Here is a 24,059-nt window from a genome sequence, read left to right as displayed (position 1 = left end):
AAAAAAAAAAAAAAAAAAAAAAAAAAAAAAAAAAAAAACACATGAAACGCGAACCAAACGAAAACGACGCATAACCATATCCATATCCGTGCCCATACCATCAATCATAACTCATTATCATAACCAAACCCGCCCTTCACGTCCTTCACAACGTTATATCCTCGACCTCCTCGTCCCCCTACGTCGACCGCAATAGCCGCACGTCAGACATGTGATGATGACATCGCACAGAGTCACGACGCCGTTGACAATCGCCATGATGATTGAGCCGATAGCATTGACGATACCGCGGAGGCAGGCCCCGATGGATTGGAATACGCCTGCGATCTGGTAGTTGTTAGCTGTGGATTGGAACGGGAGGGAGAGTCGTGAGGCGTACGCAGGAACAGACGGCGCCCATTTTGGTGTATTTGGAGGTTGACTTGGTTGACTTAGATGTTCTGATGAGGAGATATTGATTGTTGAATGTTAGACTCGATGTCTATTGTAAGATAAAGATAGTCTTTGTTCTGAAGATGAGATTGAATTGTCGGTTCCTGTGGTACAACCATACTATATATATACCACCCATCACCCCATCCCAAGCCTACAAGATCCAAGTAAACATTCCAATTCCGTCATACCACCTGTCATACCTGATATGATTTAATCCCGCCGATCCCCTTATAGTATTCCCTGCATCAGCCAAAATAGAAGTCCCCGTTGGATTGGCTGCAGATTAACGACTGCGTCAACGCGGGAGAAACTTGATACTTGCTATGATGTCATTAGCCCTGTCGTGGTGAATGGGGTTTAGCGGTAGGGTTATGCGGGTTAGAGGTCATGTGATTATGAGTGAGATTCCGCCAATCACATCCATACAGAGTTTGATATCGCCTCTATACAACTCGACTTCGGTATACGGAGTACAAGGGGAGTATACAGGGATAGGTTGAGAGCACGAATGAATAGAATACCATGTCGGGCCTAACGCCCATTCGAGTCCGCGGCCGCAGAAAGAGAGTCAAGCTCAGCCATGGTGACCAGAACCAAGATGCCAAACCAGTCCGGGGCAATCGACGGGGTAAACAACTCCTCCCACTTGATGCTTCTCAGCGCTCTCTTTACGCTCGACGGAAACGACCATTTATAAGTGGTAGCAACTGGTTATCCTCACAACCTCAACCTCAATCCCAGCTAGACTCTCTCTCACAACTCCAATACCAATACCAATACCAATACCACTCCCACTCCGATTCGCAACCCCAACCAAAGAAGAAGAAACGAAAGAATCTCTCCCGCCTAGAACTATTACCAGTCGAACTACTCGAGAGAATTTTCCTGTACGCGCTGAATGTCAATTTCGCCAGATCTTCGCCCTCGCTTGCGGCTGCTGTTTCTAGTGAGCGGGTTTATCGCGTTTTGATTCTTTTGGCTTTTTGGAGGGATCCTCACCGTTCCCCAGAGGATGCAGATTGGGATGGGAATGGGAATGGTGGGAGTGCAGGCGTTGCGAGGATTCTACGACCGCTCGATTATGTGCCTATAGGCGAAGACGAACGGCGGATCTTGCAGAGTACTGTTTTCAGGTGTACATGGTGTACCGTGCACAGGGTGCTGAAATATCTCCCTGGTTTGATGGCTCTCAGCGTTCAACGACTCTGGCTTGATGCGGGTATTACCATGGACAACTATCAACAAGACTCCCTCAACCGGTATCTCGAGTCATCTACAGAGAATAATAGTGGTGGTGCCATCCGCACATTCCAAGGAACAAAAAACAACAAACACTACACCCTAACTCTCACACCCAACATCTCAATCCGAATCACCAGTCCAGAAACAAACAACGACACGACAACACCCCTCCTTAATCTCCGCGAATTCCCACCGCATCTCCTCCGCGGCAGCGCCCACGGTTTCAATACCAAGGACGTCGCATTCCTCGAACTCCTCCGCGTATCCAGCGGGTTTAACCGCACGGATCACTCATCTATGCGTGCGGCGAGGGATATCTCTCTAAATAGAGATGCGCTGCAAGAAGGTGTTCATAAAGCTATTATCGAGCGGGATCATGATGTCCTGGTTACTCTTCTTAAGATTGATGAGTATTATTTCCGCGCCACCTCCTCCAATGGGGAAATGTATACGCTACCAGCAGAACACTACCGCACATGCCTCCCCAATCCCACCACATTCAAGCTCCTCCTCCGCGCAAGCGCCGAATCAGTACCCCCAGATGACTCGTACATAACAGCGTGGGCGATGGAGCTGGGTGATGCGTTTGGGGGCTGGTTGCTTGATCTTATGCTTCGGATGCCGGAGATGAGGGATGGTGTTAGGGGGAGGCCGGATGCTGGGGTATTTTGGATGGGGAGGTGTAATGCGGAGAGTGAGATGGGAGGACGGTATTTGAGGGATGTGTTGGGGGTGCAGGGATTGGAGGGTTGGATGGCCGAGGGGGTTGATTTTGTGAGGATGGCTGCGTCTTGATTATGGGAGTTTGTTGTTGGTTGTGTGTATATTTGTGTATGTGCGCTGGTTGCACGATTATCTACTATTATTTACTACTATTGTACATATCATATCTACTATCCAGTATGGCAGCTACATATTCCCCAACAACCTAACAATCCCCCTAACCCTCCCCCCAACCCCCATCTCATACCCCGTCTCAACAACCCCCTTACACATCTCCCACGCCCCAGTTCCATTCTGCTTAGCACTATCACCCTTCTGAATCGGATAATCCACTCTCGGCGGAATCCGCGTCGCCATGAGTTTCGGGAACCGGTCCACGCAGATAGATTTCACATTGCAAATCCCCCGCAGTCCTTCTTCGCCGGCGAACCGGCCGTACCCGGAACCTTTGACGCCGCCGAAGGGGAGTTGGACTGCGTAGTAGCTGCCGAAGTCGTTGACGGAGGTCATGCCTGATTTTATCTGAGATACGCATTTGTTTACGTCGGGAGTGTTATAGCCGAAGACGCTAGCGCCCAGGCCGTAGATTGTGGAGTTGGCGATGGAGATGGCGTGGGGGACGGAGTCTGCGCGCATGAGGACGAAAACTGGGGCGAAGAGTTCGATTTGCGCGATGCGCATTTCCGGGGTTACGTCGGCGAGGAGGGTGGGTGTGAAGTAGTGGCCGTGCATGTGGGTTGGGTGGGAGAAGCGTTTTCCGCCGCAGATTAGGCGTGCGCCGTGGTGGACTGCATCTTCGATAAGAGATTCGAGGCGGTCGAAGGAGGCTGGGGAGATCATAGCGCCGACGTCGGGAGTGGAGGGGGTTTTGGAGGTGGAGTCGACGAGGACTGAGCCTAGGCGGAGGGCTTTGATGCGGGGGGTGAGGATGTCGAGGAGTTTGTTGTAGATGCCGGGGAGGGCGATGACTCGTTCGACGCCGATGCAGTTTTGGCCAGCGGATTGGAAGACGCCGCGCATGAGGACGGAGGCGATGGACGACGCTTCACTCACGGTTCTCGAATCGTCCAGGATAACAGCAGGGTCCTTACCACCCAGTTCCACACACACAGGTGTCAACGACTTGGCTGCGGATTCACATACTTTGTGCGCCACAGGCTTCGAACCAATAAACGTCAATTGCGAAATCCCAGGATGAGACGTCAACACATCCGCAACATCAGGCAGACAAACAACACTCTGCACGAGATCCCGAGAATGACCACATGCCGAAAGTGCACCACGCGCCATTTCCAAAAAGTATGCCGTACACCACGCAGTCTGCTCCGATGGCTTAACCACGACACCATTTCCAGCAAACAACGCACTGATAACCGGTCCGATGAAGTTGTGGAACGGATAGTTCCAAGAAACACACGCCGAGACAACGCCCAAAGGCTCATACGTAACCATATTCTTCTTGTACATCATGAGGAAATTCGTCGGTCTAGATTCAGGTGCCAATGCCTTTTCGCCGTGGTCGATGGTCCATTTCAACTTCTCAGCCGTTACCAGGATCTCGCCAAACGCAGCATCGACTCGCGTCTTTCCGGAATCAAGACAACAAGCAGTAACGATATCATCTTGGTGGTCGAGCACGTATCTATCCAGTCAGCACATCCCCCACAGTAACCAAGAGGTAAACAAACCTCAACAACGTCCTAAGCACCCTCCTCCTCTCCGCAAACCCCGTCCTCGCCCACTCGACCTGCGCACCCGCGGCATCCTCAACAGCCTTCTCAACAACCCCCCTCGTCGCAGGCTTAGTCCCCTTCCCCAACACCCGTCCGTCCGCAGGACAATAACTCATAATCAAATCCTTATCCCATTGTCCACGGACTTGGCCTTCAAGGACCCGTCTTTCTTCACCGGTTGCATCGTCCCAGTTCTTGCCGGTCCAGTTATAGTTCGAGCGGATTTCGGGTGGGAGGGGGACGTTGAAGGGGACGGTGGACTCTCGTTTGTGGGACACGTAGATTGTTGTTAGGTAGAGGGCGGATATGGAAACGAGGGCGATGCTGAGCCATTGCGTATGGGGTTCGAGGAGTTCCATTAGGGGATGGAAGGAAGGTGGGAGGTAGGTCGCCAGGGTCTCCATTTTGGCGGCTGGAGAGGATTGGCGTGGTTTGGGACGCGCTGGTTGAGGAGATGGAGGATGGTAGGTTTGATGGCTCGATATTGGCGCGGGGTCACGTGAGCCCCTTTCCTGTACAAGAGAAAATATTGGATTGATCTCGTTGCTCTAGTTCAGATATTGTTTCTTATTGGTATATTTTCTCGTATAATTTGTCTATTATCATTGCTGATATCTCAATTAAACAATTAAGTTGGGTATAGTTGGGCATATCAAATCAACCGCAAGATATATAAACCATCACATCCAAGCACATCACCACCTCTACTTCTTCCCAACAATCCCCCAAGAGGCGAGACGCAACTACTTCCTCCCCCCCGTTCTCCTCACCAACCCCTCAATAACACACCCTTCCTCCCACCCAGCAGCCCCCCTCCCCGTCCCAGCCCTACACCTCGCACAACTCTTCCCATGCCTAATCAACAACTGATGCAAACTGTACTTCAAACCATCCGGCACCCTTACCTCCAAATGCCCAAACGCTGTTACCTCGTTCACTTTACTGCCGGTAGTGTCAGGAGGCAACCAGCCCAGCCACTTGCTGATGCGGAAAATGTGCGTGTCGACGGCGAAGCACGGGCGTTGTAGACAGAAGAGGATCACGCAGGCGGCGGTTTTTGGGCCGATGCCCGGGTAGCTGGTTAGATGGGTCATTACGGTGGGGGTGGAGAGGTGGTGGAGGTGGTTTAGGGAGAGGACGTTCTCTTCTGCGCAGGCGATTTCATAGTCTTTGCTGGCGGGTGATTCTGACTTAATACCGTCCGGGTTGTTGGTGTTGGTGTTGGTCAGGATGTCCCGCCGTTCCTGATTCTCCTTATACACCAAATCCAGAATCCTCTTAAGATTCTTGCTCTTCACATCCGCCAACCCACCCCTCTTAATCGCCTCAAACACATCCCCCACCGACGCCCGTCGCACGGCATCCCAATCCACACTCCCCTTCCCAATCCCCTTACTCAGAATCCCAAACCTCCGCACAAGCCCATCAAATGCCATAGCCGAGTTCTTCCCCGTAGTAGCACCGCTGAGAAGCGTGCGGATTAGCGCGTCGAGCACGGAGGGCACCTCGCCGCAGCCGGTTACTGTGAGGGAGGGTTCGGGGAGGGTTGTTGGGGGTGTTATCTCGCCGTGGACGGTTGTCAGGAGGCGGGCGACTTGTTCGCATTCGGTGGGTGTTGGGCGGGGGTATGTTGGGAAGGGGGTCAGGCCGGGGGTTAGGCCGTATGTATTCTTTTTCGGCTTTTGGGGGGTGGGTTGTTGTTGGGTGTGGATGGTTTCGGTGGTTCTGTCGACGGTGGATTGGAGTTCAGTTGCTAGGTCGGCTAGCTGTTCGCGTTTGATGCCGGTGTTGCTCTCTGGTGTTAGAGGTGTAGGCAGGGAGCCTAGATTATGGGGGAGGTCGTTGGTTTCTGTTTTCGAGTTGGTTGTCTTTTGTTTTTTCGCGCTGGGTTCATTCTTCTGACTGTGGCTGCGACTGCGGCTGCGTTTCGTTTCGGTTGGTGTTTCGGTGTCATTTGGCTTTGAAATATCTGGGAGTAGTTGAGGGTCGTTTTTAGCTGCGAGTAAGGCTGCTTGAGCAGCTGAACGGGTGATGCGAGCCATCGTTGTGTTGATGTTGGAGCAGGCGGAGTGGTTGTACTCCGTAGTAGGTTGGAGACCGGTTTGCTATGATGCAATAGCCAACTGCTGCAAAACATGCAAAACAGCTCGACTTTAATCGACAGTCCCAACTACGATAGTATCACTACAAGTCTACACACACAGTAATATATATCAAATGCGCATTGATTTATGCTATATGCAGCGGGGTATTATCCAATCATACCCTTCATGCAAATCGTCAAACAAATCTACCTCCCATTCATCGTCTTTTTTGTTTCTCTGTCTATCAGACAAAACTCCAAGACTCCGGTGCCATCGCACAAACAAATATCATAACACGTAGAAAAGAACAAACAAAGAAATAAAGAAGCTCACCATGAATGGTCACCAATGTTATGGATGCTAATATCCATCCGGTCCTTGACGGCGGGGTGCTCGACGTGGTTGACGCCTCCGTTACGGACGGCGCTCATGCCGACTGCCGGGACTTCCGAGTCGTTCGGCGAGTCGGCGGGGATAATTTTCCCGGTTCCATCGAGCTTGACGCCGTTGGCGGCGATTTGGAAGTCCCGTTCACTGGCGTATCCGTGTGCAACGGCTTCCTTGGCCTTGTCCAGGGCCTTGACCTTGCGACCTTCGCCACGGATGCGCTCGAGGTGGTTGAGGTAGCCGTCGGAAACGGGGGTGACGTATGAACCACAGAAAACTCCGACTTCAAAGTCTTGAGGCTCGGAAAGGCCGTTCTCGCGTGCGATCTCGGCGCAGGATCCCTTGAGGTCGTCGAGGGTTTGATAGATGACTCTTTCGGCGCCAATGTGGCGCGAGATGCCGTCGATGTCGCGGTTGAAGGCGATAAGTTCGGAGGGAGAGGCCAGGTCGATACCGTAGATGTGGGCGTGTGTGATCTCGGGCGAGCAGCTGGCCAGGTAGACATTCTTAGCGCCGGCTTCTCTGGCCATCGAGACGATCTCCCGACTTGTGGTACCACGGACGATACTGTCGTCCACCAGAAGGACATTTCGGTCCTTGAATTCAGCTTGCATGGCGTTCAGCTTTCGACGAACACCCTTTTGCCGGGTCTTCTGCTCAGGCATGATGAATGTCCGGAAGATGTAACGGTTCTTGACGAAGCCTTGGCAGTAAGGCTTGTCCAAGTACCGAGCCACAGCAGCTGCCGAAGTAGTAGAGGTCTCGGGGACAGGAATGACGACGTCAATGTCCTTGACGGCATCAGGCCCGAGAACGTTGAGAACCCGCGCGGCCAGACGGTCTCCCATGCGTTGCCGACTACGGTAGACGCTGATTCCGTCAATGACGGAGTCGGGACGAGCGAAGTAGACGTATTCGAAAATATCAGGGGCGTAGGCCTTCTTAGGAGCCACCTGACGGAACACAGGCTCGCCACCCTTTTCGATGATAACAGCTTCACCCGGCTGGATGTCCCGGATGTTGGTGAAACCCAGCTGCTGCAAAGCAACCGACTCAGACGCCATCATGTAGTCCATGCCCTCGCCATCGATAGACGGCCGAGAACCAAGAGACAACGGACGGATACCGTACGAGTCACGGAAACCCACGATACCAAAGCCTGCCAGCATAAGCGTGCAAGCCCATCCACCCTCGCAACGCGAGTACATTCTACCCAGAGCAGCAAAGAGATCTTCCCGGTTCACACGGGCCTTCTTGGTCTCGCTCAGTTCATCAGCGAAGATGTTGAGCATCAGCTCACTGTCACTGTCGGTGTTGATGTGACGGTGAGCCTCGAGATCCAGATACCTCTTCAGCTCGGGGGCGTTGATCAAGTTGCCGTTGTGAGCCAAGCAGATACCGTAGGGGCTGTTCACGTAGAAGGGCTGAGCCTCCGCGTTGGCACTGCTGCCGGCGGTGGGGTATCTCAGGTGGCCAATACCCATGGAACCGGGCAAATCAGCGACTCTGGCACCATCCTGGAAGACACGAGCGGCGATGCCGTTGGCCTTGAGCTGGTAGATGCGACCCCCGGATGCGCAAGTTGCGACACCTGCGGCATCTTGACCGCGATCTGCAGCCGTTAATATCCCAACTTCTAACCAATATCTAGACGGAGGACTCACGCTGAAGTAGGTATAGAGCCTCGTGGAGGTCAACGGCGGCGGCGGACGAGGGGTTCGCCAAGATCAGAGCGATAACACCACACATGATTCTGACACATTAGTGTTAGCAGTTGTCAACCACAGTAAATGCAATGTAAATAGCAATATAAGATCTCAATCAGTCGGGATATCTCCGCAAAGTGCTTAGGAAGTCTAACATCTATAAAAAACCGAAAATCATCATAAAGAGAGGGATGGAGGGGCAAACCAGAGCACGACTTACATAGTGTGTAAATGATATAAGGAGTGTAAAAAGAAGAAGATGTCTATACAGACATACAGTGAGCTCAGCTCGAAGGAAGATCAAAAGGAAGACGCAAAGTCATGGTGAGAGTTAAGAGAGAGTGTAGGAAGAAGAGAAGTTTTTTTCTGCATTTTCCTGCCAATTGATGGGGGAAAATTTGGAACCACAAAAAATCACAAAAAATTTTCGGGAAAATCCAGCGGAGCGGAGGACCGATGCCGGAGTGACTAAGCGGTTCATGAATTGAGTTATGCAATTAGTTATGCAACACCGTTGAGTGTATACAAAGGTACATAAAGCACCCAGTCAGACAGTCGTAGCTTTGTCTACGTATAATTCCTTTCAATGATACACGGTTCTTCAATAGGATAGCATAAAGGAACTCCAACTCATGTCTCATGCTCTCCGTACTCCGTACATATAAAGTGAATGATCAGCATTGCTGGATTCATCCCAATTTAGGTGGCTAGTATACTGCAATATTGCTGTTATTCTTAGTATCTTCTGCTTCGTAGAGAAGATCAATATGGGTCACAATCGTCTGAGCCGCCGGCCTGACCCCGCCATGGAGCTGATAATAATCGATGATAGCGACTATGACAGCGATAGCACCGGTACAATCGACAACGACCCGGATGCGCGGTACTTTTTGGACGTCGATGCTGAATCTAGTACTGGACATCTTGCTGCAGCTCCTGCTCTGCTCTCGAGTTTGGGGTCTGGTGCTGAAATTGTTGACCTCACCGACGGATCGCAATGCTTCAACGAGGGCGACTACCTCACGGACGAGTGCTTCCAGAGACTGGTCAGCAGTTGGCAAGAACCTGCAGCGACAGCGGTTTCAAGATCCAGTCGGGGGCCAGAAAGGCGCATTATCCCGGAAGCGTGTGTGGACAGTATTCTCTACCGACCTGGTCAGTCAGTGGAACTTTACGATGAGTCCTACTTGCACATCAAGACCGTCGTTGAGGATGGCACTGGCTCTGTTTTTCTTCATGGACGTCGAATGATACAAACGGCCTCCCACCCCGACACGTGTGTTCCCAAATGGCAGAACGAGCTTGTATGGATGGTGGACGAGGTTAAAGAAGTTCCTTTGGAGATTGTCAAGCAGTTCGTCTCCATTATATTCACCAATTGGTGCAAGTTTGAAAGAGAACAGCAATATAGATCGAAACTATTCTGTCGTTTGAAAGAGACCAAAAAGGCCAACGCAGCTGCTGTCGAATACCTCTCATTTGAAGATGCAGACCCCAACCACCGCTTTCATCCCAGGCTTCTCCGTCAGAATTGGAGGGGTGATACGAGGTTGTTTGGAGAAGCAGATAATGCTGGAAATGAGGCTATTGACCTTGACGACTCTCCGGTCATCGATCTGATGGACAGCAACATCCGGCGGTACACGTTTGGTGATGGCTTCTGCGGTGCTGGTGGTGTCTCTGCTGGAGCCAGCCAGGCCGGATTCAACATCAAATGGGCCTTTGACAAATCATCTCATGCGGCGACCACCTATCGCCTCAACTTCCCGACGGCTATGTGCGAGGAGAGTGATATCTTCAGCTTCTTGACCAACGATGCAAACTTTGTCCGCGTCGACGTGAGCCATGGCTCTCCCCCCTGTCAGACATTCTCTCCTGCCCATACCATTGAGTGCGCAAATGACGATGCGAATTCGGCTTGTATCTTCTCGTGCTCTGATTTAATCAAGAAGGCCAAACCGCGAGTTCACACTATGGAAGAGACCTGCGGGTTGTTCGAGAGGCATAAGGAGGTCTTCTTCCGGGTGATTCAAGACTTCATAGAACTGGGATATTCGGTCCGCTATGGTGTCCTGAACTGCATGGACTATGGGGTGCCCCAGTCCAGAAGACGACTGATCATCATTGCCTCCGGGTATGTGCCTAGCCTTATCATTTGACCACAGCTAATGTTTTGCAGTCCTGGCGAAGCTCTACCTCGGTTCCCCAAGGCCACGCATGGTCTCCCAGGTTCTGGTCTGAGAGAATTCGAAACGATCAATTCCATTATATCGAGAATCCTATCCGGAGCTCTGGATCATGACGTCCAGGCTGCGCTAGACCGGGGCCTGCGCAACGGGATACGCCTCCCATTCGACCCCAATCAACCAGCAAGGACGGTCACCTGTGGTGGAGGTGATCTCAACTATCATCCCTCTGGAAGAAGAGGTTTCACCAACCGCGAATTCGCGTGCCTGCAAACATTCCCCATGCGATACCGATTCGGCCCGCGAGAGATTAGAAAGCAGATCGGGAACGCCGTGCCTCCTATTCTGGCCAAAGCTATATACCAGGATATCTTGAGGTCATTGAGGAAGACGGACCAGAAAGAGAATGAGATGGCTGTTGGCGAGATTGTGATAGATGACTGATATTTGATCCCCGCTATATCCGCGGCAATCGGGCTACAGGGCTGCATGGATCTGGTGTTCGGTTACCTGTATGCACGAAGGATTGGAATTGCGTTCGGAGACATGGATATGTCTTATCCCAATTGAAATATCACTCTCTAACTTTGTAGCATGGTGCTGTGTACAGAGTACTGTAGAGTATCTCTACCCCGTACCCCATACTCCGCAATATCCGCTACGGAGCATCCGCCCGACCGACCAGAACAGCTCATGGGCTTTAATTTGGCACTGACAACTATCTCTGGAGGGAAGCTCTGTAGAGAATGCTCATAGTAACAATAGCAGCATAGCAGTCTCTGTAAGGCAAGAATCATAGTCACATCAGTGACAGTCACCCGGCATCGGATGGCCGGCTAAAAGCGGCCTCGGCTCAATGAAGTCACCTGCAGAGCAACAACACTCCTTGTGTCCTTTACCTTTCCTTTAACTTGTTCTCTTCTTCTTTTCTTCTCCCCATCCTCCCTCTCTCAATTGCTCTCACCATTAATCCTATATTCAATTCCCTTCTCTCATACTCTCCGTTATGTCCACCTGTGCAGCGTTGCGGGCGACCCACCGAGCTCCCCGCACTTTGTCCTCCCGCATTCTCTCCGCCAGACCTGTCTCGCTGACCTCTTCCTCTTTTGCTCGCAACACCACTACCTTCAAGACCCTCAATTCCTCTGTCCCTAGAGTCTCTCGTTTCTCCACAATGGCTCCCCTCCAGCAGGCCGCTCCCACCACCGACAAGAGCTATGATCCTGAGATCAAGGACATGGCGGATTATATTCACAACTACAATGTCAACTCGGACTTGGCTGTATGTTTTCACCCTGATAAAATGATAAGATGAGTGGCGGAACTGACTAAAGATGGGTAGTACGACACCGCTCGATTGGTCTTCCTCGATACCCTCGGATGTGGTTTGGAAGCTTTGAAGTTCAAGCAATGTGCTAAGCTGCTTGGTCCCACGGTGGAGGGAACCGTCGTCCCCAACGGTACTCGCGTCCCCGGTACCCCCTACCAGCTGGACCCTATCAACGGTGCCTTCAACATTGGTGCTATGATCCGTTGGTTGGACTACAACGACTGCTGGCTGGCTGCTGAGTGGGGTCACCCCTCCGACAACATGGGTGGTATCCTGGCCGTGGCTGACTGGATTGCCCGCACCAACCGTGCTGGCGGCAACCTTGGTAACGGCAAGATCCCCACAGTCAAGGATGTGCTGGAGGCTATGGTCAAGGCCCACGAAATTCAGGGTGTGCTCGCGTTGGAGAACTCGTTCAACCAGGTCGGTCTGGACCACGTCGTGTTGGTCAAGGTGGCCACTACCGCCGTTGTCTCCAAGCTGCTCGGTTTGACCGAGAGACAGACCGCCGATGCCATCACCCAGGCGTGGGTTGACGGCCAGTCCCTCCGTACCTACCGTCACTCGCCCAACACCATGTCGCGCAAGTCGTGGGCTGCCGGTGATGCCTGCCAGCGTGCCGTCAACCTCGTCCTGAAGGTGCAGAAGGGTGAGGGTGGTATGCACTCGATCCTGTCCGCCCCCGGCTGGGGTTTCTACGACGTCCTGTTCAAGGGCAAGAACTTCTCCTTCCAGCGCCCTTACGGCAGCTACGTCATGGAGAACGTCCTCTTCAAGGTGTCCTACCCCGCCGAATTCCACTCCCAGACCGCCATCGAAGCCGCCCAGATCGTCAACAAGAAGCTCGCCGAGCTGGGCAAGAGCGCCAAGGACATCAAGGAGATCACCAACCGCACGCACGAGGCCTGCGTCCGCATCATCGACAAGCAATTCAAGCCCATGGACAACTTCGCCGACCGCGACCACTGCATCCAGTACATGGTCGCCAACATGCTCGTCTTCAACCGCCTCGTCGCTAGCGACTACGCCGACGGCTCCGAGGCCGCCACCTCCCCGCTCCTCGAGGACCTCCGCCAGCGCATCCGCTGCGTCGAGGACCCGCAGTTCACCAAGGACTACCACGAGCCCTCCAAGCGCACCATCCCCAACGCCCTCACCGTCACCCTGCACGACGGCACCGTCCTCGACGAGGTCTCTATCGAAGCTCCTCTGGGCCACCGTCTGCGTCGCGAGGAAGCTAAGCCTGAGATTCTGGCCAAGTACAAGCGTCACCTGGGCGCGCACTTTGACCAGGCTCGTGTTGACCAGCTTGTTAACTTGGGTAATGACAAGGCTGCGCTTGAGGGCTATGAGGTCGACAAGTATGTTGACTTGTATGTTAAGGAGAAGATGATTGAGTCGGCATAAATGTATTTTAGATTATATGATATTCTATGAATAACAACGAAATTATTGAGTTAAATATTGTGGATTCACTTGCAATTCGAACAAAAAACAAATTCAAAAAGAGAAGAGAAAATAAGAAAGACGAGCAAAAAAGAAGAGGTCCTGCCCGGGATCGAACCGGGATCGTTGGAATCAGAATCCAAAGTGATAACCATTACACTACAGAACCACTGTTGAAAAGAACCCCACTTTAGAGCTTTATAACCAAATATCTACCCTCGTACATCATCAAGCCCCTAATCACCACCCATTCCCATTCCCAATTCCACCCCTTCAACAACCCCCAACGCCTCCCTCACCCTCCCCATAATACCCTTAACATCCTCAACCCCAACACTAACCCTGATAACATGATCGGGCACATACCCCGCGACTTTCTCCCTGGTGTAGAAATTCGCCAGCACAATATACGGAACCGCGATTGTGAAATTCGTCCCGAAACTCGTGCCCTTGCATACATTTAGCGCGTTGTAGAATAATTCTGCGGAGAGCGGGTTGTGGAAGATTATGCTTAGGGTGTTGGTGTAGCCGCCTGTTGGTTTGCGGAGGGAGTTGTATATCCCTGCTGTTGGGTGGATGGAGGGGTGGTTTACTGTTTTTATTGACGGGTGAGTTGTAAGCAGCGGGAGGAGGGCGAGGGTGTTTTCGTTGGCTGTTTCTGTGCGCTGGTACAGCGTAGCGCTGTTGGTTAGGAGCGTTTGGATGTCGCCCGGGAAGCAGGTTGTGTTGGTTTTTGAGAGGGCGTTATGGATTGAGTCGTGGTGCGTTGAGTTGGGGTTTATTACGATGCTTTAGCATGTTAGCCTTCGTTGCATGGGCATGGGCATGGGCATGGGTATAGAGGTTCTGGAAAGGTAAAGGGACATACCTCCCACCCGTAACATTTGAACTACCACTAAACCCCTTCGTCAAACTAGTCACCACGACATCCGCGTACGGGAGTACATCGATATTAACAAACCCCGCCACGGTATCATCACAAACAACAATAAACCCATATCGATCCGCCAGTTCCCGGATCCGATGGATATCAGGACATGATAGCGTGACGTTACTGGGTAGTTCGCAGAAGAGAACGTGCACCTGGTGTCCGGATTCCAGGAGGGATTCTAGGGCATCGAGGTCGGAGGAATTGCCGGCTTTGTAGGAGATGGTTTTCCAGGTGCTGCGGAGGACGTCGACGGTTTCGGGGTAAAGCCAGCCGTATGCGATGGCTGTGGGGGTGGGGTTTAGTGAGGAGAGGGTTTGGGATAGGGTGTGGATTGCGTTCATTCCTGTGGGGAATAGGAATACGTCCGAGGGGGGCACGGGGAGTTGTCCTGATTTGTTGGAAGTGGCTAGCTGTGTGATGAATGATTTTAGATTGAGCATGGTAGTTGTTGCGGAATGTATCCATGTAGTATCTGGTGTCCTGTCTGGGGCCCGTTTTTGAGGGGCGCTGGTTTGAAACTCTGAATTCGAGGAATCGGACTCCATGTAGCCGAATTCTTGCAGACAATAGGTCGCATGGCGCATGGATAAGCCCGAGCCGGTATTCCGCCAGAAAGTCATTGCTTCTTCGATAAGATCAGTTGAAAATATAGCTGCCGAGAAACTGGCCCAGTGGCTCGATTCGGGTATAAAGAAATGGCATGTTTCGTTTGGGGAGCTGCTGTCAAATGATGTGATGCATTGTTGGGCATCTGGGCGAGAGGCAAACAGCAGACAGGTGATGTTTTCATCGGTGATTTTGAGTCGATGTAAAACGGCCGTGGATAATTCACGAAGGGGTTTATTGATGTAAAATCTTGTTTATTAGTCGGTTTCTTCTAGTACGATGCCAGTTGTCTCACCGGGGATAATTCCATTCCACATGTTTCATCACCCACTCCTCTTGTCGACAGACACCGAATACCGAGTCCCATGTTGGGAGCGAACAACTGATGGCCTTCGAGGTCAGCACCAATATAAAGAAGGTGGGCTAAGACTTACATGTGGTTCATCCAAGGGGTAGATATTGGCTTTGCCTAGAGGTAATGCGCTGGGCACCTCTGGAGGCATCCACTGGGAGTCCATATTCGGTCATAAGAATGCCCAGCTGGAGTGGTCATTTTTGTGCAACATATAATGCTGCAGTCATTAGACCGCTCACCATATTGAGCACGCCCAGCAGGCTTCCCCATTCTCTCCCAGATATATATACCGTTGCTATGGACTGCGAGCTACAGCTTGAACCTGTAAGCCAACACAAAACCGCATACCGAGATGAGACGAGTATATTGTATCCAGACACAATTAAGCTTAGAAGAAGCACTGCTGGACACTCATGACCGAATGCTGGTCGTTACTATGGACTGATTGATAACAAACAACACTATACCGAACTGGGACAAGTCATGTGATCTTATCAGGTACGCGTCTTCGGCCTTCAACGTTGCTCCTGTGCTATTATTCTATGATTTACTCAATGGAAATGAACAGAGGACAGAGGCCTGATCTACTGCAGTGGACATGATCAATTTCGGCCGAAAGATCAACGACAGCATCATGTTCAATACACAGAAGGATGAGGCTCCGTATACGCGGATAGGGCGCTAACTCATGTACCCCGGATCCTCGAATCGTGAAAGCCATCTTCACCGTCTTTCCTTGGTATCCCAATTGGAACTCAAGGAACCGTAAAGACCATATGACCTGAAAACGAAACGAAGTACTTTTGCGGGGTCTGCGGGGAACGCATCTGTGCAATATCCGTTAATAATAGATTCGATATTGGGAGAAGGTAAGTGTTGATCGTTTTAATATTCCCAAGACGGAATGGCTAACCATAGCGGAGCGTAGATGCTCCAGTCCCTAATTAGACACGTCGATTGCCGAAAGCAGCACGAGATTCCTTACTAAAGCGGGATACCCCATACCTTGACTATAGTATCAGATGCAGTGACAGGGAAGTCATAACTGGGATCCTCATACCGGACTGCCTCTGCATACCCCGCCGCACTGCATGGAATGCTTCCAAGCTTCTGGAATCCTTCTCGGGAATAATCGACTTCTCAGGACCAGGGTGTTCGACTTCCTTCCATCCTGTTCGTTGTCTGTCCAATGGCTGGCGGATGGCACTTGGCGGTTTCATGGCGCTGCAGCCAAGATTCGATGGATTGGGATGGGCGAAATTCATGGTTCCATGTGGCAGGCCTAGGGCTACAGATGCGTTTCGGAGAGGTATTATGCATAAGTCACTGTATAGGGCCGATATGCATGTTCCTTGTTCAGTATCCGGTTTACGCCACGATGATACCATTTTGCCAGGATTTGGCTTGACCCGCTTTACTTGGCATGTACAAGGACTACGGGACATCCCTTGATGGATCATTCGTTCGTAACACTTGCAATGATGTTGTGACGGCACGCCATAAAAGGATATATGCTAGGTATACAAGATGCAAAACAAAGAAAACAATATACCGACAAGGACCAGCTCGCCAATAAAATACCAACTAGTCCGGAAAATACGCTGCTTGGCATATTGGACAACGGTACCGGCCGTACTGAAACGACGATGCAAGACACGCCGCATGGAAAGCATGACCACAGCTATTCAAAACACGAATCTCACTGTTTGTCCTGGTCGACCGACCCTCCTCAAGTACCCGCGGAGAAACAGGGCGACGATCATCACGACTATCATAACCCGCGTAAGAATGAGATACAGGAATCCAAGCGGCCTCAGGAGGTATCGGAAGTGAATCTCGAGATGAACACAATCCGAGCGATGATAGACAAATTGCACTGGCCAATGATTAGCGCTTAAGTTTATGCCGAGAGGACTAGCGTCAGCCCTGTCCCCGCCAGTTTCTTGGGCCAAGAGTGCCCAGAAATCACCAGAGAGGCTGGGTGAAAGGAAAAGGACAACGAGGGAACCCACCATATGTCGTGAGAATACGGCTCGGTTGAGCTCGGTGCGTATTGTTGTTCTAGCCAGCGCTCCACGAAGACTTGTTGCATTGGCATGGGGCCGTTGTCGGGGCATCTGAAGGATGGATAGGTGTCATTGGACTGCATTTCTGGTTGTTGCTGTTGTTGTCTGACATTGCGCCGTCGACGGATTCTTGCGATGATGCTAATTATGGGTAAGCAGGAACACGAGCCAAACGCTATTCTGGTTGTCTCCCCCCCTCAGGAGTTACACAGCGTGGGGAAACTTACACCGGAGCAGCGCTGACCAGCGTAAACAGGATGACAGCTCCCACGATAACCCCGACAATCTCAGTTCCAGAAGCACCTAGGGTCATTGGAGTGGATACTGCAGCAGCTTGCAGGACTAACAGAGTCCTCTAAGAATAATACCAACGAGGATCCACCGGTATCGATAAGGAAGGGAAAAGCAGCAAAAGGAAAGGAAAACCAGGAAAATAAGAGCAATGATATACGAGAACGACGCGGGGTCATCCAATGAAGCCGAGAAGAGCCACTCCGCCCATCGGATAGGTCGGCAGCTTGGCCAGGCTAGGCATACCAGCGGGGGTTTTTCTAACCGACACCCCTGTCCGAAGAGACTCTTGGACCCCTCCGAGGAGAAACGCCAAGCCGGCGCCTGCGTCAACAAAATCCCGGACGAAAACCGAGACCGTCCCGCCAAGACTCCGCGACCGCGCGGGAACCTTGGCATTCCGCGATCCACTTGTCTTTCACTCACCAACCAATCAATACCGACACGTCGTATCTGGATCCAATGGTTCGCCTTCTTTCTTTGAGTCAAACCCCGCTTAGGGCTGTTTGCCGACATCACGTGCTCGGACCATTGGTCGTATGCGTCATGCTCACTTTTCAAGCGGAATTTCGCTCCCCGAGCCAAGAATCCTCGCCAAGGATATCTCACGTGCGGCTCTCTCATTGGCTCCCGGCCGGTCTTGGTATACCATACAATGATAACATTCATAGCTATGATGCCAGAGGTTCCATGTCATCGACTCCGGGGGGGCGACAAAGGCGCCAAGGCAAAGATACTGGATTCTGGAACGAGATTTGGATCTGAGAAACTTAAATATGTCGATTCCCCCCGGAGGCTGAATGGAAATGACACAAGAAGTTCAAAAGAACAAGACGAGAAGAAGCTTAGGTCGTATTAGCACGGTCCGATCTGTATGGACTCTTATTGTTTGGAAGATACGATCTATATGGAACCTCCCTAAGATAGCTACGAACGATCTTTAGAACAACAACACAACACAACGAAAGAAACAACACAACACAAAGAATACGATGGACGAGCAACGCCGGAAGGAGGTGCAGGATGTCGACGCTTCTACCATCCAGCCTCTTTCCCAGCCCGCCCATACGCTCTCCCCTGAAGCGACCCTCAAAGAACTCTCTACTAATGCAGACGAGGGTCTCTCTTCACAAGACGTGCAGAGACGTCTCGAGGAACATGGCCCCAACGAACTCGAGGGTGGTGAGGGTGTGTCCTTTGCAAAGATTGTGATTAGACAGATTGCAAATGCCATGATGCTAGTGAGTTTTCTTCTCTGCCCCAGTGTTTTGCTATTTTATGCTAACGTCCTTGTAATGAAAGGTCCTTATTATTGCCATGGCGGTTAGTTTCGGTATTCAATCCTGGATCGAGGGTGGTGTGATTGCTGCGGTCATCGGCCTCAACATCGTCGTAGGTGTATACCAGGACTTTGCGGCGGAGAAGACTATGGATTCTCTGCGGTCTTTGAGTTCGCCTACCGCGGCTGCGACGAGAGATGGTAAAACGAATACTATTCCTGCCTCGGAGATTGTCCCGGGTGATGTGATTGAGTTGAAAGTCGGAGACACTGTTCCTGCTGATCTACGGTAAGTCTTCCCTTCTTTTACTATCTAGGTTGTATAAGCTAATGTATTCATGGGGTAGACTCGTCGACGCAATGAACTTCGAAACAGACGAAGCCCTCCTCACCGGCGAATCCCTCCCCGTCCAAAAAGAAGTCGAAGCCGTCTTCGACCACGACACCGGCCCCGGCGACCGTCTAAACATTGTATACTCCTCCTCAACTGTAACCCGCGGCCGCGCCCGCGGCGTCGTCGTCGGCACAGGAATGAAGACTGAAATCGGTGCGATCGCAGCAGCCCTGCGTGGTGGGGACTCCAAACGTCGTCCCGTCAAGAAAGGTCCCGAAGGGGAGACCAAGAAGCGGTGGTACGTGCAGGCGTGGACACTCACGACTACGGATGCCATTGGACGGTTTCTGGGCGTGAATGTGGGAACGCCGCTGCAGAGGAAGTTGTCGAAGCTCGCGCTGATGTTGTTCTTTATTGCGGTTATTTTCGCGATTATTGTTGAGGGTGCGAATGACATGCGTGGTGATAAGGAGGTTATTATCTATGCCGTTGCGACTGGTCTTGCTATGATTCCGGCGTGTCTGGTTGTTGTCTTGACGATTACTATGGCCGTTGGCACGAAGCAGATGGTCCAGCGACATGTTATTGTCCGGAAGCTTGATTCTCTCGAAGCTCTTGGTGCGGTGACGAACATTTGCTCTGACAAGACGGGTACATTGACTCAGGGTCGCATGGTTGCCAAACGCGCCTGGATTCCCGCCAAGGGGACTTACTCTGTTGGTCCTTCGGATAACCCACTGGACCCGAACGATGGAGAAGTCAGTCTTATTCCCGAGACTCCTATCGCCATGGACAATAACGCGCAAGGAGAGACTGCCGGCAGCGACGAGTTGTTGAAAGATAACTCTCTTCTAGAGGACTTCCTCAATGTTGGCTCCATGGCTAACCTGGCACACGTCCACCAATCCGAGCAAGAGGGTAACCAATGGCAAGCACGTGGTGAGCCCACGGATATCGCAATCCAGGTCTTCGCGGCGCGCTTCAACTGGAACCGCACCCGTTGGACTAAGGGCGAGAAGCCTGTCTGGAAGCAAAAGGCCGAGTACCCGTTCGACTCGAGCGTGAAGAAGATGTCCGTCATTTTCTCTCGAGACGAAGGCAGCGAGAAGCACCGCGAGATGGTCTTTAGCAAGGGCGCTGTGGAGCGCATTCTCGAAACCTGCACTAACATCACCTGGACGGATGGATCGTCCAAGCAGCTCGACGACGGTCTCAGAGACCAGATCTTGCAGAACATGGAAGCGCTAGCCAAAGAAGGTCTCCGTGTCCTTGCCCTCGCCTGTCGCGACAACGATCCCGGCACTACCAGCGGCAAGGAAGGCGACGAGCCACCTGCCCGTGAAGACGTCGAGAAGGAACTCACCTTCTGCGGACTCATCGGTCTCTACGACCCCCCTCGCACGGAGACAGCCGGCGCCATTGAAGAATGCCACCGCGCTGGTATCACAGTGCACATGGTCACCGGTGACCACCCCGGTACTGCACGCGCGATCGCAGCTCAGGTTGGCATTATCCCCGCCAACATGGACGAACTCGCCAAGGATGTCGCGGAAGCTATGGTCATGACGGCCTACCAGTTCGATAAGTTGACTGATGACGAAATCGATGAACTCCCCACACTGCCGGCTGTTATTGCACGTTGCGCGCCGCAGACCAAAGTCCGGATGATTGATGCGCTGCACCGTCGTGGTCGCTACGCTGCCATGACGGGTGATGGTGTGAACGACTCGCCATCGCTGAAGCGCGCGGATGTCGGTATTGCCATGGGCGAGGCTGGCTCTGACGTCGCCAAAGATGCATCGGAGCTGGTCTTGACAGACGACAACTTTGCCTCCATCATCAACGGTATCGAAGAAGGTCGCCGTATCTTCGACAACATCCAGAAATTCGTCCTGCACTTGCTCGCTGAAAACGTCGGGTTGGCTTTGACGCTGCTGGTCGGCCTCTGCTTCAAAGACGCAGACGGCCAGTCCGTCTTTCCAATCGCCCCCGTCGAAATCCTCTGGATTATCATGATTACCTCCGGTCTCCCCGACATGGGCCTGGGGATGGAAATCGCCTCGGCAGATATCATGGACCGCCCGCCCCAAAGCAAACAAGGTATTTTTACCTGGGAAATCATCATCGACACCCTCGTCTACGGAGTCTGGATGGCAGCTCTCTGCCTCGCCTCCTTCTCCCTCGTCCTCTTCGGCTGGGGTGACGGCAACCTCGCCAGCGGCTGCAATTCAAACTACTCAAAAGAATGCGACACCGTCTTCCGCGCCCGTGCAACAACCTTCGTCTGCATGACCTGGTTCGCGCTCTTCCTCGCGTGGGAAATGATGAACCTCCGCCGCTCGTTCTTCCGCATGCAGCCCGGCTCCAACAAATACTTCACCCAGTGGATGTTCGACGTCTGGCGCAACAAATTCCTCTTCTTCGGCATCATGGCCGGTTTCATCCTTACCTTCCCGATCCTCTACGTCCCCGTCATCAACGACATCGTCTTCAAACACACCGGTATTTCGTGGGAATGGGGTGTCGTGTTCGTCGAAGCGACGCTGTTCTTCCTCGGTGTTGAAACGTGGAAGTGGTGTAAGCGGATCTTCTTCCGCAGGATGGAGAGGAAGCAGAAGGATAAGGACAGGGCGCTTGGGAGGGATCCGGCGACGAGGTCGAGGGAATTTAGTCAGTATACTACCATGAGTCGGTCGGATACGGAGAAGCCGGAGGCTTCGATGGTTTAGTATAGATAGAAAAGTTGGCATTTTGTATTTAGGAATTGAATTGTATTGCATTGTTTATATAACTACTCGTGTTTTCCGTAACAATGGACTTGTAAATAAACCGCTTGGGTTTGTGACAAAACGTTATTATGAAATATAGAGTAAGATATCTAGTTGGTGCCTAACAATTAGCTCGCATGGCTTAGTTGGTAAAGCGCATCACTAGTAATGATGAGATCCTCGGTTCGAATCCGAGTGCGAGCATTTTTTTATATATTATAAATATATTTTTGACTGTCTCTTTTTTCCCCCTTAGCCATGCTAAGGCAACACAGTCATAACTAACTAGTTAGTTAATCGTGACCATCACATTCACCTAGTTACATTGTCCTCTCCCATTCTAGACACATTGGTTCAGCATGCAAGATGTCTTCATATCACTTACAGCCAGCTCCTGCGGCATCTGATGTAGAAAAACAACAGCTTCAAGCAGAGCTTGAACAACTCCAAGCTGAACTGCGCAAGCAAGAACTGCGTATTGCTATAGCACGGAAAAAGCGCGCGCTGGAGGGTGGCGAGACCCGGCTTGAGTTTTATAAGGGATTTCGCGGGGATAATTCACTTGGATCTAGGCACTGTTCTATAACGCCTGATATAACGCAAACCAGTGAATCGCAGGAATTAACTCATGACTCCCCTATCTCACATATGGTACTCAACGACACCATGATATGTCCAAGAGAAGAGACCGTTTCTGCGCTATGGAAGCGAATCCAACGATACCATGTCGTCCACGTTAGGGCCACACCCGGCAGTGGCAAGTCAATATTGCCTCGACTCCTACAGGACTACGTACGACGGAAAAGTCCCAACATGCCAGTTTACTGGTGTAGTTGGCCAGAAACAACCCCCGAGAAAATCGGACATTGCTACGAGAAGTTACTGAAGTATGCGTTCGATGTACCTTAAACCACACATGTCAACTGGGCATTACGAGCCTTACTTATTGTCGACCATGCCCAGAAAACGTATAGTTGCAAGACTGTCTGGAATGATTTTATCAAGTCTGTCACTCCGCATACTGCACCTATGATTATACTATTCTCGTCTTGGGGCTCTGCTACTACTATATGTGAAGAAGCGACGTCGACTACGCCGATTATAACTACCAAGCCCCAGCGAATTTCAATTTGACCGTCTCACGCCTCAGACATTTCGGTCTTTTTTTACCTATGCTGAGTACTTGGATGTAGTTGAGCGAGTGAAGGCGTATGAGTTGCGATTTGGCCAGTGTTTTCTTCCCGACTCAGACGTCGTGGAATACGTCTGGCAGATTACGAACGGGCATCCTTCGGGTGTTAGAGTGATGCTTGAATTGTTGGCAACATCAGAGGTAGCATCACAACCAAATTTTCTAATTTTATGCTAATTGGTTACTTTGCAGAAGCTAAGACACCTCAGAAAAGCAAGCTCAGTCATCGACCTCAAAGTTGCACTTGATATCCTTGGACAAGACCTAATACCCACTCTCGTTCAGAATGCCACATTTGGGCGCGGCTTACCCCCAAGAGACTTTTTAAAACGAAATCTTAAGGTTGCCAATGTGCTCCAGGATGTCCTGCTGAACGGCTCCGTCACAGGAGTATGGGAGCCTAAACAAGGAAGATTACACCAGACTGATGGCACCGTGAATGCGTGCTATCACAGAGGTTGGGTGCAGGCAGAGTTGGCTCCGACAGAAAGAGATGAAGACTATGATTTTGAAAAGACTGTTTTCATTTTCCCCTCTGACCTTCACAAACGGTACGTTTTATTCTTTCCTGGCTATAGTACTTAGCTAATTCTATCAGATGTATCGAGTGGTTCTTGTCTCTCGAGAAACCACCATATCCTACTTCGCAATAGGTTGTGCATGGAAGCAATCAAACGGTTCAACCCACTCGCCATAAATTCTACTATCGGAAAGATGATAGACTCTGCGGCAGAACCTCAGCCCCTAGAGACGGTATACCAAGGCAAGGTATACCGAATTCGTTTCTCCCTCCTAGGGTGCACATACCTCTTATGCGTGCGGAGCTAAACAGCCTGTTTGGGAACAACAGTGGGATCGGAAGGGCGATGTCAATGACTGAGGACACCCTCCATGACTGGTTACTTGATGACAATGAGAGCCGGGTCAGGTTCGACGAGCATGTGTAGCGGTTTTTTGCAGGAGGT

The 24,059-nt window shown here is 51.5% G+C and overlaps 12 protein-coding genes and 2 non-coding genes across 14 annotated transcripts; 7 read left to right on the top strand and 7 right to left on the bottom strand.

Annotated features, from left to right (window-relative positions):
* Window positions 1-153: 153 nt before the first annotated feature.
* Window positions 154-400, bottom strand: ASPGLDRAFT_131722 (uncharacterized protein; the record flags this gene model as incomplete). The annotated part of the gene is made up of 2 exons (XM_022541068.1): window positions 154-327; window positions 380-400. The coding sequence occupies 2 exons, from the start codon at window positions 398-400 to the stop codon at window positions 154-156; spliced, it is 195 nt and encodes a 64-aa protein (XP_022398534.1).
* A 514-nt stretch (window positions 401-914) lies between these two features.
* ASPGLDRAFT_176021 (uncharacterized protein) lies at window positions 915-2,472 on the top strand (the record flags this gene model as incomplete). Its single annotated transcript, XM_022542864.1, has 1 exon — window positions 915-2,472. Exon 1 carries the CDS (start codon window positions 958-960, stop codon window positions 2,470-2,472), a length of 1,515 nt encoding a protein of 504 aa, XP_022398533.1. The 5' UTR covers window positions 915-957.
* A 114-nt stretch (window positions 2,473-2,586) lies between these two features.
* On the bottom strand, window positions 2,587-4,537 carry ASPGLDRAFT_131750 (aldehyde dehydrogenase family protein; the record flags this gene model as incomplete). Its single annotated transcript, XM_022541071.1, has 2 exons — window positions 2,587-4,042; window positions 4,089-4,537. 2 exons carry the CDS (start codon window positions 4,535-4,537, stop codon window positions 2,587-2,589), a joined length of 1,905 nt encoding a protein of 634 aa, XP_022398532.1.
* A 339-nt stretch (window positions 4,538-4,876) lies between these two features.
* Window positions 4,877-8,353, bottom strand: ASPGLDRAFT_68272 (uncharacterized protein; the record flags this gene model as incomplete). Its single annotated transcript, XM_022549241.1, has 3 exons — window positions 4,877-6,047; window positions 6,551-8,216; window positions 8,269-8,353. 3 exons carry the CDS (start codon window positions 8,351-8,353, stop codon window positions 4,877-4,879), a joined length of 2,922 nt encoding a protein of 973 aa, XP_022398531.1.
* A 763-nt stretch (window positions 8,354-9,116) lies between these two features.
* On the top strand, window positions 9,117-10,940 carry ASPGLDRAFT_131562 (DNA cytosine methyltransferase; the record flags this gene model as incomplete). The annotated part of the gene is made up of 2 exons (XM_022541054.1): window positions 9,117-10,444; window positions 10,490-10,940. 2 exons carry the CDS (start codon window positions 9,117-9,119, stop codon window positions 10,938-10,940), a joined length of 1,779 nt encoding a protein of 592 aa, XP_022398530.1.
* A 562-nt stretch (window positions 10,941-11,502) lies between these two features.
* On the top strand, window positions 11,503-13,233 carry ASPGLDRAFT_131515 (putative 2-methylcitrate dehydratase; the record flags this gene model as incomplete). Its single annotated transcript, XM_022541051.1, has 2 exons — window positions 11,503-11,778; window positions 11,839-13,233. 2 exons carry the CDS (start codon window positions 11,503-11,505, stop codon window positions 13,231-13,233), a joined length of 1,671 nt encoding a protein of 556 aa, XP_022398529.1.
* Window positions 13,234-13,369: 136 nt separating this feature from the next.
* ASPGLDRAFT_t121 lies at window positions 13,370-13,441 on the bottom strand. Its single transcript has one exon. It is a non-coding gene; the product is annotated as a tRNA-Gln (tRNA).
* A 14-nt stretch (window positions 13,442-13,455) lies between these two features.
* On the bottom strand, window positions 13,456-15,490 carry ASPGLDRAFT_49797 (uncharacterized protein). The gene is made up of 4 exons (XM_022547180.1): window positions 15,244-15,490; window positions 15,105-15,199; window positions 14,141-15,058; window positions 13,456-14,061 (listed from the first exon to the last, which is right to left on the bottom strand). The coding sequence occupies exons 1-4, from the start codon at window positions 15,325-15,327 to the stop codon at window positions 13,509-13,511; spliced, it is 1,650 nt and encodes a 549-aa protein (XP_022398528.1). The 5' UTR covers window positions 15,328-15,490; the 3' UTR covers window positions 13,456-13,508.
* Window positions 15,491-16,513: 1,023 nt separating this feature from the next.
* On the top strand, window positions 16,514-17,183 carry ASPGLDRAFT_49796 (uncharacterized protein). The gene has a single exon (XM_022547179.1). The coding sequence runs from the start codon at window positions 16,676-16,678 to the stop codon at window positions 17,060-17,062; it is 387 nt and encodes a 128-aa protein (XP_022398527.1). The 5' UTR covers window positions 16,514-16,675; the 3' UTR covers window positions 17,063-17,183.
* On the bottom strand, window positions 17,065-17,543 carry ASPGLDRAFT_37646 (uncharacterized protein; the record flags this gene model as incomplete). Its single annotated transcript, XM_022544854.1, has 2 exons — window positions 17,065-17,371; window positions 17,458-17,543. The coding sequence occupies 2 exons, from the start codon at window positions 17,541-17,543 to the stop codon at window positions 17,065-17,067; spliced, it is 393 nt and encodes a 130-aa protein (XP_022398526.1).
* Window positions 17,429-18,351, bottom strand: ASPGLDRAFT_594646 (uncharacterized protein). Its single transcript, XM_022548381.1, has one exon. It carries the CDS (start codon window positions 18,188-18,190, stop codon window positions 17,573-17,575), a length of 618 nt encoding a protein of 205 aa, XP_022398525.1. The 5' UTR covers window positions 18,191-18,351; the 3' UTR covers window positions 17,429-17,572.
* Window positions 18,148-21,942, top strand: ASPGLDRAFT_154139 (cation-translocating P-type ATPase). The gene is made up of 3 exons (XM_022542342.1): window positions 18,148-18,762; window positions 18,824-19,089; window positions 19,148-21,942. Exons 1-3 carry the CDS (start codon window positions 18,514-18,516, stop codon window positions 21,861-21,863), a joined length of 3,231 nt encoding a protein of 1,076 aa, XP_022398524.1. The 5' UTR covers window positions 18,148-18,513; the 3' UTR covers window positions 21,864-21,942.
* A 91-nt stretch (window positions 21,943-22,033) lies between these two features.
* On the top strand, window positions 22,034-22,106 carry ASPGLDRAFT_t125. Its single transcript has one exon. It is a non-coding gene; the product is annotated as a tRNA-Thr (tRNA).
* Window positions 22,107-22,268: 162 nt separating this feature from the next.
* Window positions 22,269-23,786, top strand: ASPGLDRAFT_1497053 (uncharacterized protein; the record flags this gene model as incomplete). The annotated part of the gene is made up of 4 exons (XM_022542066.1): window positions 22,269-22,789; window positions 23,022-23,235; window positions 23,287-23,645; window positions 23,693-23,786. The coding sequence occupies 4 exons, from the start codon at window positions 22,269-22,271 to the stop codon at window positions 23,745-23,747; spliced, it is 1,149 nt and encodes a 382-aa protein (XP_022398523.1). The 3' UTR covers window positions 23,748-23,786.
* Window positions 23,787-24,059: the final 273 nt, after the last annotated feature.

The sequence above is a fragment of the Aspergillus glaucus genome (genome assembly GCF_001890805.1).
Source record: "Aspergillus glaucus CBS 516.65 unplaced genomic scaffold ASPGLscaffold_17, whole genome shotgun sequence".
Lineage (NCBI taxonomy): Eukaryota > Fungi > Ascomycota > Eurotiomycetes > Eurotiales > Aspergillaceae > Aspergillus > Aspergillus glaucus.
The sequence above is the reverse complement of the archived record's forward strand: the minus strand, read 5'-3'. Positions and strand labels throughout refer to the sequence as shown.

Excerpts from the sequence above, each read along its gene's own strand:
- ASPGLDRAFT_49797 (XM_022547180.1), bottom strand. The coding sequence starts at position 15,327 with ATGGACTCCCAGTGGATGCCTCCAGAGGTGCCCAGCGCATTACCTCTA. Across the intron at positions 15,200-15,243 it reads ACCCCTTGGATGAACCACAT|GCCATCAGTTGTTCGCTCCC; the intron begins GTAAGTCTTAGC and ends CTGACCTCGAAG. Across the intron at positions 14,062-14,140 it reads TCAAATGTTACGGGTGGGAG|CATCGTAATAAACCCCAACT; the intron begins GTATGTCCCTTT and ends AACATGCTAAAG.
- ASPGLDRAFT_49796 (XM_022547179.1), top strand. The coding sequence starts at position 16,676 with ATGCTAGGTATACAAGATGCAAAACAAAGAAAACAATATACCGACAAG.
- ASPGLDRAFT_154139 (XM_022542342.1), top strand. The coding sequence starts at position 18,514 with ATGGACGAGCAACGCCGGAAGGAGGTGCAGGATGTCGACGCTTCTACC. Across the intron at positions 18,763-18,823 it reads TTGCAAATGCCATGATGCTA|GTCCTTATTATTGCCATGGC; the intron begins GTGAGTTTTCTT and ends TTGTAATGAAAG. Across the intron at positions 19,090-19,147 it reads ACTGTTCCTGCTGATCTACG|ACTCGTCGACGCAATGAACT; the intron begins GTAAGTCTTCCC and ends TTCATGGGGTAG.
- ASPGLDRAFT_594646 (XM_022548381.1), bottom strand. The coding sequence starts at position 18,190 with ATGAATGTTATCATTGTATGGTATACCAAGACCGGCCGGGAGCCAATG.